The sequence below is a fragment of the Dermacentor silvarum genome, chromosome 2, assembly GCF_013339745.2.
Source record: "Dermacentor silvarum isolate Dsil-2018 chromosome 2, BIME_Dsil_1.4, whole genome shotgun sequence".
Lineage (NCBI taxonomy): Eukaryota > Metazoa > Arthropoda > Arachnida > Ixodida > Ixodidae > Dermacentor > Dermacentor silvarum.
The window spans coordinates 241,835,631-241,852,179 of NC_051155.1; the positions used below are offsets into that span (position 1 = coordinate 241,835,631).

Here is a 16,549-nt window from a genome sequence, read left to right on the forward strand (position 1 = left end):
GATCTTGTGCAATGCCCTTCGCTGAATGCCAGTGTAATGAAATGCTTTTTTGTTGTATAGAAAAGTCCACTTGAGACAAGCGCTCAAAACCAGAACTTGCAGCGCTTCCCTGACCATGTTCGTGTAACACTGTAAGGCTAATATTTAGGCTGCTACTTGTGCACACATGATTACGGCAAAGATGGACTAGTGTTGCCAGCTGTATTATAAAAAGAAGCCATTTTGTTCACAAAGACGCAGCAGAGAACATTCTTTCAATGTGTTTGTTCAGTGGGTTTGTTGCATTGGCTCTACCTTGTGATTTACCAACAGCCCATTTCCTCACGCTTCTAAAAGGCATTGTCGGCCGCAATGGCAGACAACTATTATAACAAAGTAATAGATATAATTAAATAATTTTGGATCCCCTTTCAACTTCGCTATAGCAAGGTTTTACTGAAGTGCATTCACAAAGGAAGGCATACTCTCAATGAATGCAGTGCCAGCACAGCTGCACTTGTTTTTTACTGGTTAGGACATTTACGAAGGTGGTAACTTGTTCACCCTGCAGCTTTTTGTATACTTTTGTAAGTTCTGCATCTTTTGTAAGTTCTGGCACAACCCATTGGATCACTAACGTCCTACAGATGTTGAACAGCTGTCCGAAACGGGACATTTGAACGTTAGTAGGACATACGTAAAAATTCTGTGGATGACTTTATGGACCATGCACGCGAATTGGCAATCCTAGAGACGTCCCACGAACGTCTTAATGGGATATTGGACGTCCAAGAGATGTTTAAATATGGATGTTTCTTTTTGCATAATCCCGAGTATGTCCGAAGGACTTTTTTGTCAGGATGTAGGACATTTCTGGGACATATTGTATTAGCAATTGTCCGAAGGACACCTGTGGGACCAAAAACAAATAAAAGCGCTAAAGATGCGCATGGTTAAATTCAGCAGTGCGACCGGCTATCACGTGCAGCAAGTGCACCGACCGTGATACAAATGCCTACAAAAGTTCAGCTATTCCAACCTAATGCAGTTGTACATTGCTCTTGCAAACGCGGTTACGCTAACAAAACGCGAACGGAGCTCAGGCAAGGCTATTCCAGACAGTGCGTGTCTGGAATGCTTATTATTATTAACATTATTTTTATTATTATTCTCCACTGTTCAAGAAAGATGTAACTCTTGCGGACTCATCCTGTGGGCTACATGGGAGGAGTTAGCAGCTCTAGTTTCGCATCCAGAAATTTTTTTTTTTTTTTGCAAATTTCAGCGCTGCACTGAAACGATATAGCACTGAGTAAGCTCAAAAGTTAGCAAAAAAGTAGCACGATGCGACGAAACTCAATATTGAGGGACCACAATTAACGGATCGTCCAATGTCGATAGATGTTACCGTTGCCGCAAACAATGGGGATGTACAATGCCCGGCATTCGATTACGCGCAGACACGACACGCTAGTCGAAAAGGTTTTAGGGCTGCTAATAGAAAAACACTGGCTTCATGAACTGTCATTTACCTCTTGATAGGTGTAAGACGTACAGGAGCCGCGGAGTTGGCACTCACGAAACGTTCACGCGGGAACTGATGAGTGCATAATGCAACCACCACGTTCAGAGAAAACGCGTGAACTGAGCGTGGACCGACCGGAGCGCACCAACCGTCAGGCATTCGGAGCCTACTGAGAAGGGCGAAGAGACCCAATAAAACTGCGCGGTTTAGTCATGTGACCGACTACGCGCAAAGCAGCGCTAAGCGTATAAGCAAGAGGCACTGGCGAATGGCGGCGATTCGACTGGGTAAAGGCAGTCTCTGCTCTGTTCAACGGCGGGGGTTGCAGTATTCAGCTTTCTCGACATGTTCGGAGAGCGTAGGTAGTTTACTATAGCGTAGGACACGTTTGATTCGGAAAGACCTTGCGGTAGGTTGTAATGCACAGTTGTTCCAGAGCTCTACCTACGTGACGTTTCTTCCCGATGTGCCTGTGTAGTTTGGGCCATTCATTACACAACTGCTCCATTTATCGTCTTCATCGGAAGTTTGATCTGAGTGTGGCAGCTTCATGTTGTTTTCTCACGTGTTGTCTTTTCCGAAGATCACGTACGTGTTGGATTGTGTGTGTTGGACACACATATGTCCCAAAATTAATGTCCATGTTATCCACTGGACGTCCTAACTGGGACTTGGACGTTCGGATCTAATCGGGACGTCATGAGGATATTTGTGGTCCAATGGGTAAAGCTGTTAAGAGAGGGTCTGCGTCACTTTTGAGTATTTTTAATCAGCATTGGTCATCGGCATACCTGCTTAGAAGAAAGTTTATTGTTGCATGTTAGCTATGGCAAGCTTGAATGATCAAGCCTAAAAAACGCAAAACGTTCTGTTCATTAAGGGGACTTGTGCTCGTAAACAAGTTAGATGCTTGGTGGCAACAGAGGGGACGTGTTTAGCAGAGCTTCTTGCTGAGCTAGTTGACACACGTATTTACTCGAATCTAACGCGCACTTTTTTTCGATAAAACAGGTCCAAAAATTGCGTGCGCATTAGAATCGAGTACGACCCTAAATCTGCGTTACCGTATAGCCGTTGGCATTTGGAAATGGCTGCCTCGCAAGCGCTTCAAGCCTAGCTACACTCTAGCCTAGCTGCCGTAGCTTCCTCCATGTGCTGCCGTACACGTGCTTAGGCATTAGTCTTCCTGTTTTCTGCGTCTCCTCTTTCACTATAAAGTGCCGAGTTCATCATGATGCCGCATTTAGAAGGAAAGTGATCATGTGTGCGGAGACGGATGGAAATCGTGCCTCATCACGGGCATTTGGAGAATCTGAAACTTGCGTGCGGGACTGGCGCAAAAAGGAGAGGATTTTCGCCAGCAAAGTAACGCGGGAGGGTTTCAGTACATTGTAGCAGGACGTATTTTGCGACGATCCACTTCGGCAATACGATTGCCGTGGCCCTACCTTGAAAGCGATCTGCGACATGGAGAGGTCTGCCGCGTGCTGTGTTTTCGCCGAGTCGCGTTGAAGCGAGAGGCATGCTAGCACGAAGGTTAATTCGCTTGCCGGGCTTCGTCACTCCAGCGTTTTGACAGCGAGTTTCTGCGGTCAACGAGCGAGAAGTGTTCATGTTTGCTTGTGCGCGCGTGACACCATGCTTGTTAATTTATTTAGTAAGCGAATGTTTGCAAGTTTATGCGGCCAATAAAACTGCTGTCGCAATCAATGCGTGGCCTTTGGGTGAAACTGGAACTTTTATTCATCGCAACTTTTCTGCACCGGGAGTAAATCTTTGTTTTTCCAAATGAGAGAAAGTTGTATTTCTGTATGAGAGCATGAGGTGCGCGGTACTGTAAAGGATCTTTTTTTTTTAATTTTAAGTTACAGGCGGCCCTCTCTAGATTACCGCGCGCCCAAGACAGGAAAGGCGCGACTCACTGACTGGAACGCGTATAGGAATGAGCTTGACGACGTTTCGGACATTGAAGCTTGGCTATACGGTATCGTGGGTGCGGCTGACGGCCACACTAGGACAATTCATCTAGACGAGGACAATCCAGCGGTCGATAATCACCTACTGCACTTATGGGAGGCTCTCGGCAATCGCTTCTCAAACGATGGCGACGGCAAAAGCTCAACCGCAAGCTCCAGCGCCGAATTGCCCTATTAAGCACGCAGGCACAGGAGTATGCTGAACAGCTAGCGAGCCAGAACTGGCGATCCTTCTGCGACCAACTTCAAGGGACGCTCAGCACAAAGAAAACTTGGCATATACTTCGAGCACTGGTCGACGACACCCACACCAAAACCCAACAAAGACATACAATTCACCGGCTAATCCACAACTATGGCGGCACAGAGGATCAGCTTCTCCAAGAACTTCAGACGAAGCTACACGGCTCAGCTAACCCGCACACCACTGCCACCAACCTTTCCACCACCAGGGAGTACGAAGGAGCGTCCAACGAAGAGCTAGACCGGCCTTTTATACAGGCAGAGTTACAGGCGGCCCTCTCTAGATTAACACGCAATACAAGCCCGGGCAAAGACAGAGTCACCAACAAGCACCTTCGACAGCTACCCCCTCGGGCGTTGGTGGCTCTCCTTCGGTACTATAACGACTGCTGGATTAAGGGCGAGCTACCAACAGCCTGGAAACACTCGGAGGTGACCATGGTACCCAAGCCGAACAAACCCATCTCCATCGCAAATCTCCGCCCCATCTCCCTTACGTCCTGCGCCGGGAAACTATTTGAACACATGGTCAACGAGTGGCTCACCACACATCTTGAGGACAACGATCGCTATCCACACACCATGTTCGGCTTCCGCCAGATGCTCTCCACGCAGGACGTCCTCTTCCAGCTAAAGGAAGATATTCTTGACCATTTGAGCAAACACAGCAAGTCATCCATTCTAGCTCTAGATGTAAAGGGCGCCTTCGATAACGTGAGCCATGAAGCCATTCTCCGTAACCTAGAAGATATCGGCTGCGGTGCCAAAACATACGCCTACATACGCGCTTTCCTCACCAACCGTACGACCATGGTGGGAATTGCCAATCTCCGGAGCAAGACATTTCACCTACCTAACAGAGGGTACGGCGCATGGTTCGGTAATCTCGCCACTCCTCTTCAACGTGGCCCTCCTCAAACTTCCCCGTCTCCTAGACACCATCCCAGGGATATTTCATGCTCTATATGCAGATGATATCACACTGTGGACGAGAGGCGCGAGCACAGGTGAACAGGAGGATCGTCTTCAGGAGGCGGTCAACATCATTGAACGGTACCTGAACACCTGCGGCCTCCACTGTGCCCCGGATAAATCCGAGCTATTAGTACTCGCGGCACGCACCCGGGGCCGGCCCCCAAGCCACGACGCACCGGACCCACAAGTCCTTCTTCAGGGAGTCCCGATACCGAAGGTCGACTCACTTCGAATCCTCGGACTCCATATACACAAGGACGGGTCCGGCTCCGCCACACTCCCTAGACTACAGAACACTGTGGCACAGCTGACTCATCTGATACGACGCGTGGCAAATCGCCGCAATGGCCTCAAAGAGCACGACACCTTGCGAATGATACAAGCCCTCCTGTACAGCCGCATTACATACGGAACTCCTTACCTCAACCTGAAGACAGCCGAGAAACAAAAGCTAAACCTCCTAATACGAAAGGCCACGAAACTCGCCGTAGGACTGCCAACAACCGCCTCCACTGACCGATTGCTTCGCATGGGAGTTCACAACTCCTGGGAAGAACTTGCGGAAGCGCACCTCATCAACCAGATCGAGAGACTCAAGCTCACAACCACAGGCCGAGCAGTCCTCCGACGCACAGGATACGCAACCAACCTAGAACTTGATGGCGAACGTAAGGAAAAGATCATGTCGAAGCTCCGAGATTGCCTACAAGTTCATCAGATCCCTCGGAACATGCATCCAGAACACCATCGAGGCAGACGGCTCTCCAGGGTAAACGCCATCAGACACAAGCACCGTAATGACCCGCAGGCGCGCTACGTGGACGCAGCCAAGTATCCGCGCCGAAACGCTTTCGCCATCAGCGTCACAGACTACAGGGGAACGACACTGGCGTTGGCTACAATTCTCGCCAAACACGCGGACACAGCAGAGGAGGCCGCTATAGCACTCGCCACCCATACAAGCGACGATGCCATAGTGGTCTTCACCGACTCTCAAACAGCGGCACGCAAGTACATGAAGGGCAGGATCTCCGTCAAAGCGATAAACATACTGAAACGTGGCGACACTCCTCCCCCCTACACCTGCATCATGTGGGTTCCGGGACATGAGGGACTCGAGGGGAATGAAGGGGCACACACCGCGGCCCGCGCAAGCGTCAACCGGCCTCCCCGCACGAGATTTTCGACATGTCCCACCCACCCAAATCAGCGGAGGAAACGGAATCAATACCGCAAACTTATCAAGCGCTACTGCAGCACTATCGGCTTGGACGCAGGGTATACCCCCCACCACATTCAAAACACTTGAGAAACGAAGGCACCGACTACATTCGACTCCAGAGCAATACCTTCACCCACGGAAGCTTACTGCATCATTTCCACCCGACGATATACAGCTACACCTGTCCACACTGCAACGTGCCAGACACCTTGGCACACCTCCTACTGCAATGCAAGCACACCCGAGCAAGCATTACGAAACAACCAATAGCAGCAGACGCAGACCCAACCCTCCTCGCAGAGACGTGGGAGGCTGCGATCTCCAAGCCGGACCTAGTCGACCAGCGCGAACTCGTCGCCCTGGGCCCGGAGGGCGATCCAAGCCAGAGGGTTCCTGGAATAAGGGACCCTCCCACCTCGACTGCCAACTAACTCACTGTTTCAAATAAAGGTTTATTCATTCATTCATTCATTGGTCACGGAAAACGAGTGCACGTTACAATCTAGGGCGCGTTGGAATTGAGTAATTTACTTGTGAACAAACAGCAAGACCAGCAAATACTAGGTGTATACGTATAAGAAATGGACCAGTGAATGGACTGAACGGACTGACGTCCAGCTCGATCAGTGGCGCGGTTTCCACAGGGATACTGGCTGGCGCGCCGCCGTCCCCAGAGCAAAAAGGCCTCCTGGTGGGGTGCGCCTGCTGTCGTTCACAGCTGCCACTCGTTCACAGTGCCACCGAGTGTACTCCAAAGGGAGACGTATGAGCGGAATTCGTGGTCGCCGTGATTGAATCCCTACAGGGGGCCGCGGCATACCACTGGTTTTGGCTGTTCAATTGAGAAGCAGCCAGCGTCGATACAACAGGTGTGTGCTCGATCGGTGTGCCACTGGGCGCCACTGAGTGTACTCCAAAGGGAGACGTATGAGCGGAATTCGTGGTCGCCGTGATTGAATCCCCACAGGGGGCTGCGGCATACCACTGATTTTGGCTGTTCAATTGAGAAGCAGCCAATGGGCAAAAGTCGGAGAGGGCTAAGGCCCCATTTCCGCGCTGCGCTACGATTACTCCCGAAGGAGTCAATGATCGGGAGCGCTGCGACATCGCGCTGCTTGGCATTCCAAAGGGAGCCGTGGCAAACGAATGTGCCCGTGTGCACTGTTCGGAGAGGGCTCTGTCCCCGTTTTCAAACAACGCTACTGCTCCAAAGGGAGCTGGTACGTAGCGCCTCGCGTTGCCGTCCCCACAGGGGGTCGTTACAAGCGAGGGTGCAGGGGTGCGCTGCTCAAGGAGGGCCCTGGCCCCGTTCTCGAGCAACGCGGCGTCTGCTAGCACTAACAAAGGACAAAGGTCACTACGCCTAGCAGACATAACGCGGCGAGTCCAATTCGCTAAGACGTATTGACTCGGCTAAGCACAGACAAAGGCTTAATAATCCGCGTTGGGCGCCAGTGTGGGGTCTCGCACATGTGCTCTTGGGACAAAGGAACGACAACACAGTAGTGCAGACAATCAAAAGGGCATTTATTGCACCTTTCATACACTAATACATGCTAGCCGAATTACAACCAATAGAACATTCACACAGGCGCGCGACAAATCAAGGAAGTCCGACTCACCGCGACCCGATAGTGAGCGAATACGTTCGCCCCATGCTATGACACCATCGCCTAGTCGTTTACGTATACAGTCATGCGAACGGTGGCGCGCTCGAACGATCCGTGTTCGTCCATACCGGTGTCCTGCTCTTAGCCTCGCGTGACGGTCGCGCGAAGGGGGCCGGCGCACGCGCTAAGCGTTCGTGCATGTTGGTCGCCGATCCCAAGCCAAAAAGAGAGCGTCTTCGACCTTTTTCTCCCAAATCACCCTGCCATTCGGTGGCGTTAGCATCGCGACACTCGCGCCATCTCTCGCAATGCGCCGCAACTCCGCCGCCGTAAAGCTACGCGGCGAAGCCGTATTACGGGAGCCATGCGGTGAAAACAACATCAGGGGACGCGTGAGAGTCACGCATCCCCACAAGGTTCAGGACCATTTAAATGCACACAGACAGTTCAAGTGGCTTCAATGCAGTGCCTTCAGGAAGCACATTGCTAGGTCTGCATGGCACACCTATCTTTCATTGTTGTGAGAACTTGGAAAATTGGTTTGAGTCACGAAAACCTAGGAAGGATGAATGCACTTGAGATGCTTGATAGTTTGAGTCATTATTTGCAGGATATATAAGTGAGCCTATACATGTGCTCGGTGCAAATTATCTTGCAAGACGGATACACACTACAAAACCTGGTGAGCTCCATATGTAACACAAACATTCAGCAAGGTAAAAGTGTGCTATCTAATTCAGCTTTGGTTGGTTGCAGCTTTATACAGCAGTATCTTTCATCGCTGACTCTCAAATTCAACATTATTCTTTTTCTTATTCAAATTTGTTTTTGTTTTTTCAATTGCCCACTAATTTGGAAAATGTTGCAGACCTCCTCTGTGTAAGACAAATCCAACGGCAACTATATTTATTTCCATAAAAGGACGAATTTCACTATATCGAAATTTAGATATAATGAAGCAAATTGCCGCTTTTACTGACTTCATTATATCTAGGTTTAACTGTATAATTAAATGATAATAAACATGGTTCATTTGCTAAATCACACTACATTAATACACTGTGTTGTAGAACAAAATTGTGGCAACCAGATAAATGTGAATTGCTAAAGCTAATGATTAAGCACAGGCTGCACTTTAGGAGATATTTGTCTGATTTCTGTGCATTGAAATCATGTGCAGAATATTATTCATGCATACACATGGTAAGGCACAGTTCAGTTCAATACTTTCTGTTTTCCTGGCACAGGTACTTTGGATCAGATACCACATGCAAGAAAAAAAAAACTATGAAAAATAGAGCACAGTAACTAGCAGAAGCAAGAACAGCACAGTGCATGTACAGAAAGAAATGTGAGACAGCATTAGTCAAATCTTTCCTGGAACCATTATCTCTGAATATTTGCACAGCAATGTCAGTTGTAATGTGCTGCTGTTCTTGTTCCTGTCAGTTTCCTGCTTTCTTTAATAGATTAATGGCACCCTACTCGCCCTACTTGTGCTACTACCACATTCAAAGTAGTATATACCAGCTTCAATGCTTTAGCGAATCCTACCTGTAAACAGCTTTTAAACAACCTATGTTGTAATGTAGGTGCATTATAATGCATGCAGAGCTTAATGCTGTTTTCATTTTGCAACCGTACATTAAATTGGTCAGTAAATATGCCTGTACATTGCAGAACAAGAGCTTCTGATATTTGAATATCCAGATATCACCAAATAGTAAATAATAATAATAAAAATGCATGCTCTGAGCTGCAAAAAGGCTACTGAACAGTAGTGCAGCTGTTCAGGTTATAGGCTAAACTTGAGAGCTTTTCAACATTCTGTCAAGCTCTTAACGAGCATCCTTTTGCCACAACAGAAATTGCTACTACTATGTGAAATGATTACTTCTGTAATATCATCAATTATAATCCTGCTGCTGTTAGAATAATGGCATTGCTTTGCTCTTGCTTTCCTTACTGGAAGGTAGCGAGGCCTACCTGTTATATTTGCATTGCATTAACCATATTATTTACAAGCAGTAATGTTTCCTGTCTTGGAAGTGACATTACCTATGCGCTAGCGGTGTCATATTTAGTCCAGTAGTGCCAATTTCAGTGGGGATAGTTGTAGCACCATAGTGTTGGTAAGATTACTTCAGTGTACACAAAAAGACAACCTTAAGTTTTGCACAAGATTAATGAGACATGATTACATTTTGAGCAGGAGGCTTTATTATGCATCTTGAATACAAAGTGAGGGTTGAAATGCATGAGGAAGTCGGATGTTAAACAGGAATCAACACTAAAAGGATTATTTCACTCAAAGCATGAAATTGTTCGGTATCTGTCTTGACCATTTATATTTGTATACAATTCAAGTTTGTTATTGTCAGGAGAAACTGTGTGAATGCATTATATAATATTAGGTAAGAGTAACACCATCTTCTGTCGCCTGCAGACCCAGAGCATGCTGATGCTGGCATCTTCTTGTCATCTTAATGTTACACCTACCATTTTCTGTACCACCACTCATTGTACACACCTTAGCTTCTTCTCAAGTTTCCTTCTAATGCGCCAAACTTCATGCCCATGGTTTTGTACTGTTAAGATGCACTGATTGTGTACTTTTCTCTGCAAGAAGTATTGGTAAGTTGCTGTTCATAATTGAATATCCACCTCCCAAAAAAGAAACCAGAACCTTGGGTTCATTAGGTGACCTCGTTGCAGCCGTCTTAAGTGTGAACCTTGGGGTGCAGGCGCAGGCACTGGCTGTGCAGCTTCCCTCAGGCCAAGTGGTCCAGGGCCAGATGGGGCAGCTGCTGGCAGCAGGGGGCGCAGCCTGGTGGCCTATGGGGGCCACTGCCATCAATGTCTCGGGCCTGGCTGGTCTTAGGTCACCCAACATAATTCAGGTAATTTTTTTGTTCTACTCATATCATTCCACAAAAACAATCCGAGCAGCGTGCCTAAACCCCATTTAACATTTGGAAGGCAATGCTGCAGAAGCTATGCAAGTGGTGCCCGCACACTTACTTTCTTGCACAAGGCCAGCACTACCTAGAGTGTGAAAATGTGGAAAAAATGTGTCACGAAGCGTCAGGCGCATATTTCCGTGCTGGTAAATTCTCAAAAGCCGCTTCAAGACTGCACTAGTCCATGCCTGAGAAATCTTTCGTCCACTGTAAATGTGTTTATAGCCGGCTTCCAGTGATTTCATTTATTTCCATAGCAGTCTGAGCACAGTTAAGCTTCTGCGAGTAGCCATAAGCCTGCCTCGCCTAAGGCCTGCACCCGCTAAAAATTCAACAAGTGTGTGTGTTACACAAGTAAATACGGTAAATACTGTTTTGTGCACTTCGGTAACAGTTTATAGTATGTAATGCAGTATGCTTTGGCCATGAATGCAGGTTGGTGGTGTGCTGTAAAAGTTGTGCAGAAAAAGTATTTATTGTCACTTTATTTGTTCCTTAGGGAATAGGTTCAGATGCGCAACGCAACGCCTTCTGTGTAATAATTTGTTCCTATATTTTGAAGGTCGATCTTGTGCCAAATTGAATTGCACATTCCTGTTTCTTGCTCCGATGTGGCATGAATAATTCCTGGTTACGAATGCAAGGAATACAAAAATTGGCTCCAAACTCTACATAGTTGCCTGCTATGGATGAAATGAAGTATAACGCAGTTCCAACCCACTTCTGCAGCTTGGCAGCCATGTGATTTCACACCATAATCAAATGTTCGGTGCTTTGCTGTTGAAATAGAATGCATAAACACCAATGTGCTGAGGTTGCAGCACACATAGACAAACTTGAGGTGGTCAGGAATAATCTGAAGCCCTCCCTTATGGAATTTTTCATGTATTGTGGTGCAGCCTAGGGAAACAAAAACAATCAAGTTTAAGTGAATTTGTGTGTTTTTGGATTCTTTATAAAAAAATAGTAAAGTTTTTACAAAAGATTGAGACACATTTCATGTGGTTAGTATGGTGTCCGAGATATTGATGGGAAACCTAAAGATGTATGGCAGTGCCATATTGGAATTCCTGCACCAGCTGCCTGTGACACCAGGGAACTAACTACTCTTAAGAAAATATTTGTTTCCTAAAACAAAAACAGAGAAAACTCGACCCTTCAACATGCAAATGTTTCCTTTGCAGGAAGTGCCCAAGTGGGCAAGAACTCCACAAGATCATACATTACGGGGCCATAATTCTGATGTGAAATTCAGAAAATGTATTTAAGATGTTTTTTTGGGGGGGGGGATTAGGCATTTTACTTTTGCACCGCTCAAATGCAGAGGCTTTTATGTCCCCTTTGTTGCCGCCCTTCTCTGTTTACTAGTTAAGAACAAGGATTCTGCCTGATCATAGCCTGTCTCTCTCTCTTGCTCCCTACTTTGACAGTTTGCGCTGCCATTCTGATAGCAGCGTTGTGCCTTCACGGCATGTGCATGCAGGTGCAGAGCCTCCCTGGCATCCAAATGCAGGGGGCAGCAGGCGGGGGCGCAGGGCAGCATCACCTTCTAGGGGGTGGGACCCTCCAAGCGCTGGGAATCACACCACAGGGCAATGTCATCGCTTCCCCTATGCAGAGTGCTGCACCTCTCAGCCCCCTGCAAACAGTGCAGGCTGCTCTGGCCAATGGGCAGCTCTTAGGTTAGTCCTCTTCTGCACATGTATTAATTTGGTGCTTTTTTTCTGTTGACTGAGACTGCAGCAATCCAAAACTGCATCCTGGCCTGGGAGCTATTGTTTTTCCTCTCTTTCAAACTCAGGGCACTCCCTAACACAGACTCTGCTCCTTTTCAATTTGCGAGCAAATAATTTTATGGTAGTGTTGCCTCCAGTCGTCCTCTACATCAGGGGTTCCCAAACTGGGTTTTGTGGAACGCCTGGGTTCCGCAGACAGCATTTTAGGGTTACGTGAGAGGCCAGTATTAACTATTTTCCTACCATGGGGAAAATAGGTGTTCTTTGTAGGTTATGCCATATTTTTTATTTATTTATTTAATGTGCCCTCCCTGCTGATCTCACGCGAGATCATAGCAGGGAGGGCACATACATGAGTACAGTGTAAAAGATACATAAGACAGGTATGTAAAACACAATCCAATACAGTGTTACAATAATTATTCATCAAGTCAACTGTAACAATATAAAGGACGAAAGTACTTGGAACACAGTAAAAGTAAGCAAAACAAAACTAATTCGGCAAAAAGAAGGGAGCACAATTGTGACGCAAGTGCAAAATCAGAATACATAGAACGTAATACAGTTCAAAAATGTACATAATGAGGTGTAAGATTAGTGATGAACAGCTATGCAGGTATTATTTCCTCGACCAATGCTAGAAAATTTTCTAAAGTCTTTTTGAGTGCTCGTGACTGAAGGGTCCAGTTGGTTCCACTCTCTGATTGCACGGTTAAAATAAGAGTATATAAAACAGTTTGAGTTGTACCTGTGTTCAACAAGGGTATAAGAATGTTTATGACGTGTAGGTCTTGTACGGGAGAAAGAGATAACTTTAGATGTGTCAATGTTTATTTCGTCTTGGATTAATTGATACAAGAACTTCAGTCGAGCTAGTTTTGCTCGATTTTGGAAGGCTAGCATACCAGCTTGCTTTAGTAAGGTAGTTGGTGAGTCAGTTAGCTTGTATTTATTGAAGATAAACCTTAACGCCTTTCTCTGCACCCCCTGTAGTCTGTCAATAAGTTCGTTAGTGAAAGGAAACCAAACAATGTTAGCATACTCAAGGATTGGTTGAACAATCATGCGATAAGCTAACAGCTTTGTGGCGGGTGGTGCCAGGCGAAGGCGTCTTCTCAGGAAGAAGAGTCGCTTCAGTGCAGTCGATGTAATGTTTTCAACATGCGTATTCCATCGAAGATCATGTGATAACGTTGAAAAGTACTTATGCTCTAAAACCCTAGTCAGAGGCGTGTTATTAATAGTGTAGGTGAAGTGCGATATTTGTTTCTTTCTAGTTATTGTTAATGTTACCGATTTCTGTGCATTTAGAGTCATCTGCCGCTCCTGACACCAAATGAAAACAGACTCTAGAGCATTATTTAGAATTTCATGGTCATCATTAGAATTAATTTCACGATACAAGATGCAGTCATCCGCAAAAAGACGGATATTTACATGACACCTAGCAGGCAAGTCATTTATGTAAATAAGAAATAAAACAGGTCCCAGGACGCTACCCTGGGGTACACTGGAAGTTACAGGGGCTATGCTAGAAGCTTCACTATTTATTTGAACGAACTGTGATCGGTTAGCGAGGTAGTTTTCAATCCAATCAACAACAGAACCGTGACCTATTGTTGAACAAATTTTTTAAACTAGTTTTTTGTGGGGTACGCGGTCGAAGGCCTTTGAAAAGTCTAGTAAAATTAGGTCTATCTGTTGTCCATTGTCTGTGCATTGAGATATGTCGTGTGTTAGTTCTATAAGTTGCGTGGCTGTCGAAAGTCCCCTTTGGAAAACATGCTGACACGGTGATAGTATGGATTCTTTGTCAAGGTATGTGGTTATGTGTTTTAGGACTAAGTGTTCAAGAAGTTTGCATACAGTTGAAGTTAGTGAAATAGGTCTGAAATTTGACGCCATCGCATTTATGATGGAACTACTGCACTCAATATCTTATGTAATACATAACCAAAAAGAATGAATGCACTTTTCATGCATAAACGTTTTATTAATGAGATGTATGTCATTAAAAAGGCAAACATCTAACTACAAGCACTACAGTTGGGCGTGGCGGGCTGCGGCCGCCGATGTTCAGGGTTGGTTTGCGTCGTCGTCGCTTTCAGTCTCAAAGTCTGACAAAACGTGAGCGTCCTCTGACTCGCTGCTACTCGATGCATCGATAAGATCAGCTGCAGAGACAGCGGAATCGCGAGATCTGCTCACTCCCGAAGCGCGCTCACCGCTTCCGGAGCCGGACATTTTTGCGTTCTGCCATGACGATTGCGAAACTTCAAAGTGTGTTTAAAAATCACCACCACGCGGGAAAAATGCGAACTGCTTGGGAAACAAAAATGTAGTTCTTCTTCACGTGCAATGGCGCCATGTATGTGTCCGTGAGTGGTGCGGAAGGTCTCGAAAGTGGTGTTTCAAACCATCAATAGCGGGCGGCCATGTGCTGCTGAATGGGCAGCAGCATGGGCAGTAGCTGAATTGCCGATTTCTTCAGCCATCAAAATAGCACGCCTCTTGAAACAGGCATCATACTGAGCACGAGATGTTGCCATTGTAAGGGGAGCCAAAGGCGAGTCGAAACATACGAGGGGCAACCAAAGCCACCGAGACCACCACAAACGATGACAAAAGAACAAACGCCCGATGCACTCGCTGTCACAGAAAAAAAACGGAAACAAAGAGAACAGTTATTGGCTTGTAGTGGATCTAAATGGCATTTGGCTCGCACATGTTGCCAACATAGATCGCGAAATGGCCAAAACTGTAGTCGTTGATTAGAATTGGGTGCATCATTGCACTTTTTAGACAACTTGAATTTCGGTATTCGATTCTAACGTGAGGATTGACTTCAGGTAGCAAAAATCTGGAAAGAAACTTGCGTTACAATCGAGTAAATACAGTAAGTTAGTAGTAAGTGTACAATTTCACTTCGACGACACGGTTTTTGCTCAAGGACGTTGAAGGTCAACTGAACGATGGGACAACAATGCTTTTGCCTTAATAAAATCACGTACCCGCATAGAATATACAGGTATGAGCCAGGGACAAGAAAGAAAGAAAAGAAAGAAGGAAAGATAAAAATCACGTGTGGCTCATACTGGGGCCGCACATTTCAGCTTCGCTGGTTTACCATCTGTATGGGGTGCATGGGCGGTGATTTTATTGAATACCTCTCTGGTGTACGGCAGTACGTCGCGAAGCTCTTTTTCAAAAGTCAGAGATGTAAAAATGCAGTTTGAATGCTTGCAACGCCCGCCAGCTACGTACTTTCAACTTCAGCAGAGCGGAGAAATGAGCCCAGACTTAGGCTAAGCGGAGGCAACTCGAGAGCCATCGCGTAGTGCGTGGTGCATTGCCGAAGTGCCGCCATTTGGCCACCTCTCCTATTCTACCACCGTACCCTGGACTGTTGCGCATTAGTGCGAAGGTATAAGCGCTGCTGTTTCTGCAATGCTTTTGCGGGGGGTCGCAGATAATTACAGCTGTCTAGAGGGTATTGTGGCGATACGATGCATAGTGAAAGGTCCAAACCAGTTTCTCACGTCACCTTTCCTTTCTTCTGCACTCCTGCCATGTATATACATGCTCTGAACCACCTCACGACACAGTGTGCAACACAGCGACAGCAGCACCAGCAGCAGCCGTGGAAAAGTTATAGGAAGAGGCAAAGAAAGCTTTGCTTTAAAATATCCTATCTGCATTCGACACTTTATTTGTGTCGAAACACTGTTGATGACACGCAATGCCTATAGTAGTCACCAAATGTTTGTTTCTCACTGCATTACACTGTGTGAAGGGAGGCAGAAAAAAAATTTTTCATGCGTTTATGTACTACTATCACAAGCTCCTCAGTCAAGTGAGGAGCTTGAGAAGGCCTTTGAGATTAAAGGGACACTAAATTCAAATAAAAATTCAAGCTAAAGTGATAGAGCAATGCTTTAGAACGTCTAAGGTGTCAATATAATCGCGAACAGCGCTTTAGTAATTGAGAAATTGAGGTAAATGCAGGACACGATAAGAGACTCCCGAGGGACGTTCCGGTACTTACCCGATGACGAAGGCACTCCGCAAAAAAAATTATGTCACTAGTGCTCCACCACTCGTGTTAAAAAGACTATTTCGTCGCATTATAAGACGGAGGAAAATGCTACTTGTCTACTTCTATTAGATTCTTAGAAAAATACCTTTTTGGCGTTACACTTGTTAACGATACGGGCGGTCAAAAGGTTTCGTTTTCGCTCGACTCTGCGCCGCGCTTGCTTTCAAGTTTCAGTAGTTCCGATATCGCGTAGTGCTGCACTGGTGTTGCTGGCTCGCTAAACTCGC

General features: G+C 46.3%; 1 protein-coding gene across 3 annotated transcripts in view; it reads left to right on the top strand.

The window, feature by feature from the left end:
* LOC119442987 (transcription factor Sp3-like) overlaps positions 1–16,549 on the top strand; it is a 67,810-nt gene that overhangs the window by 32,575 nt on the left and 18,686 nt on the right. For all 3 annotated transcript variants that reach the window (XM_037708090.2, XM_037708089.2, XM_037708091.2), the window contains 2 exons: positions 10,275–10,430; positions 11,974–12,172. In XM_037708090.2, the coding sequence (XP_037564018.1) occupies positions 10,275–10,430; positions 11,974–12,172 (355 nt within the window). The remainder of the gene's footprint in view (positions 1–10,274; positions 10,431–11,973; positions 12,173–16,549) is intronic.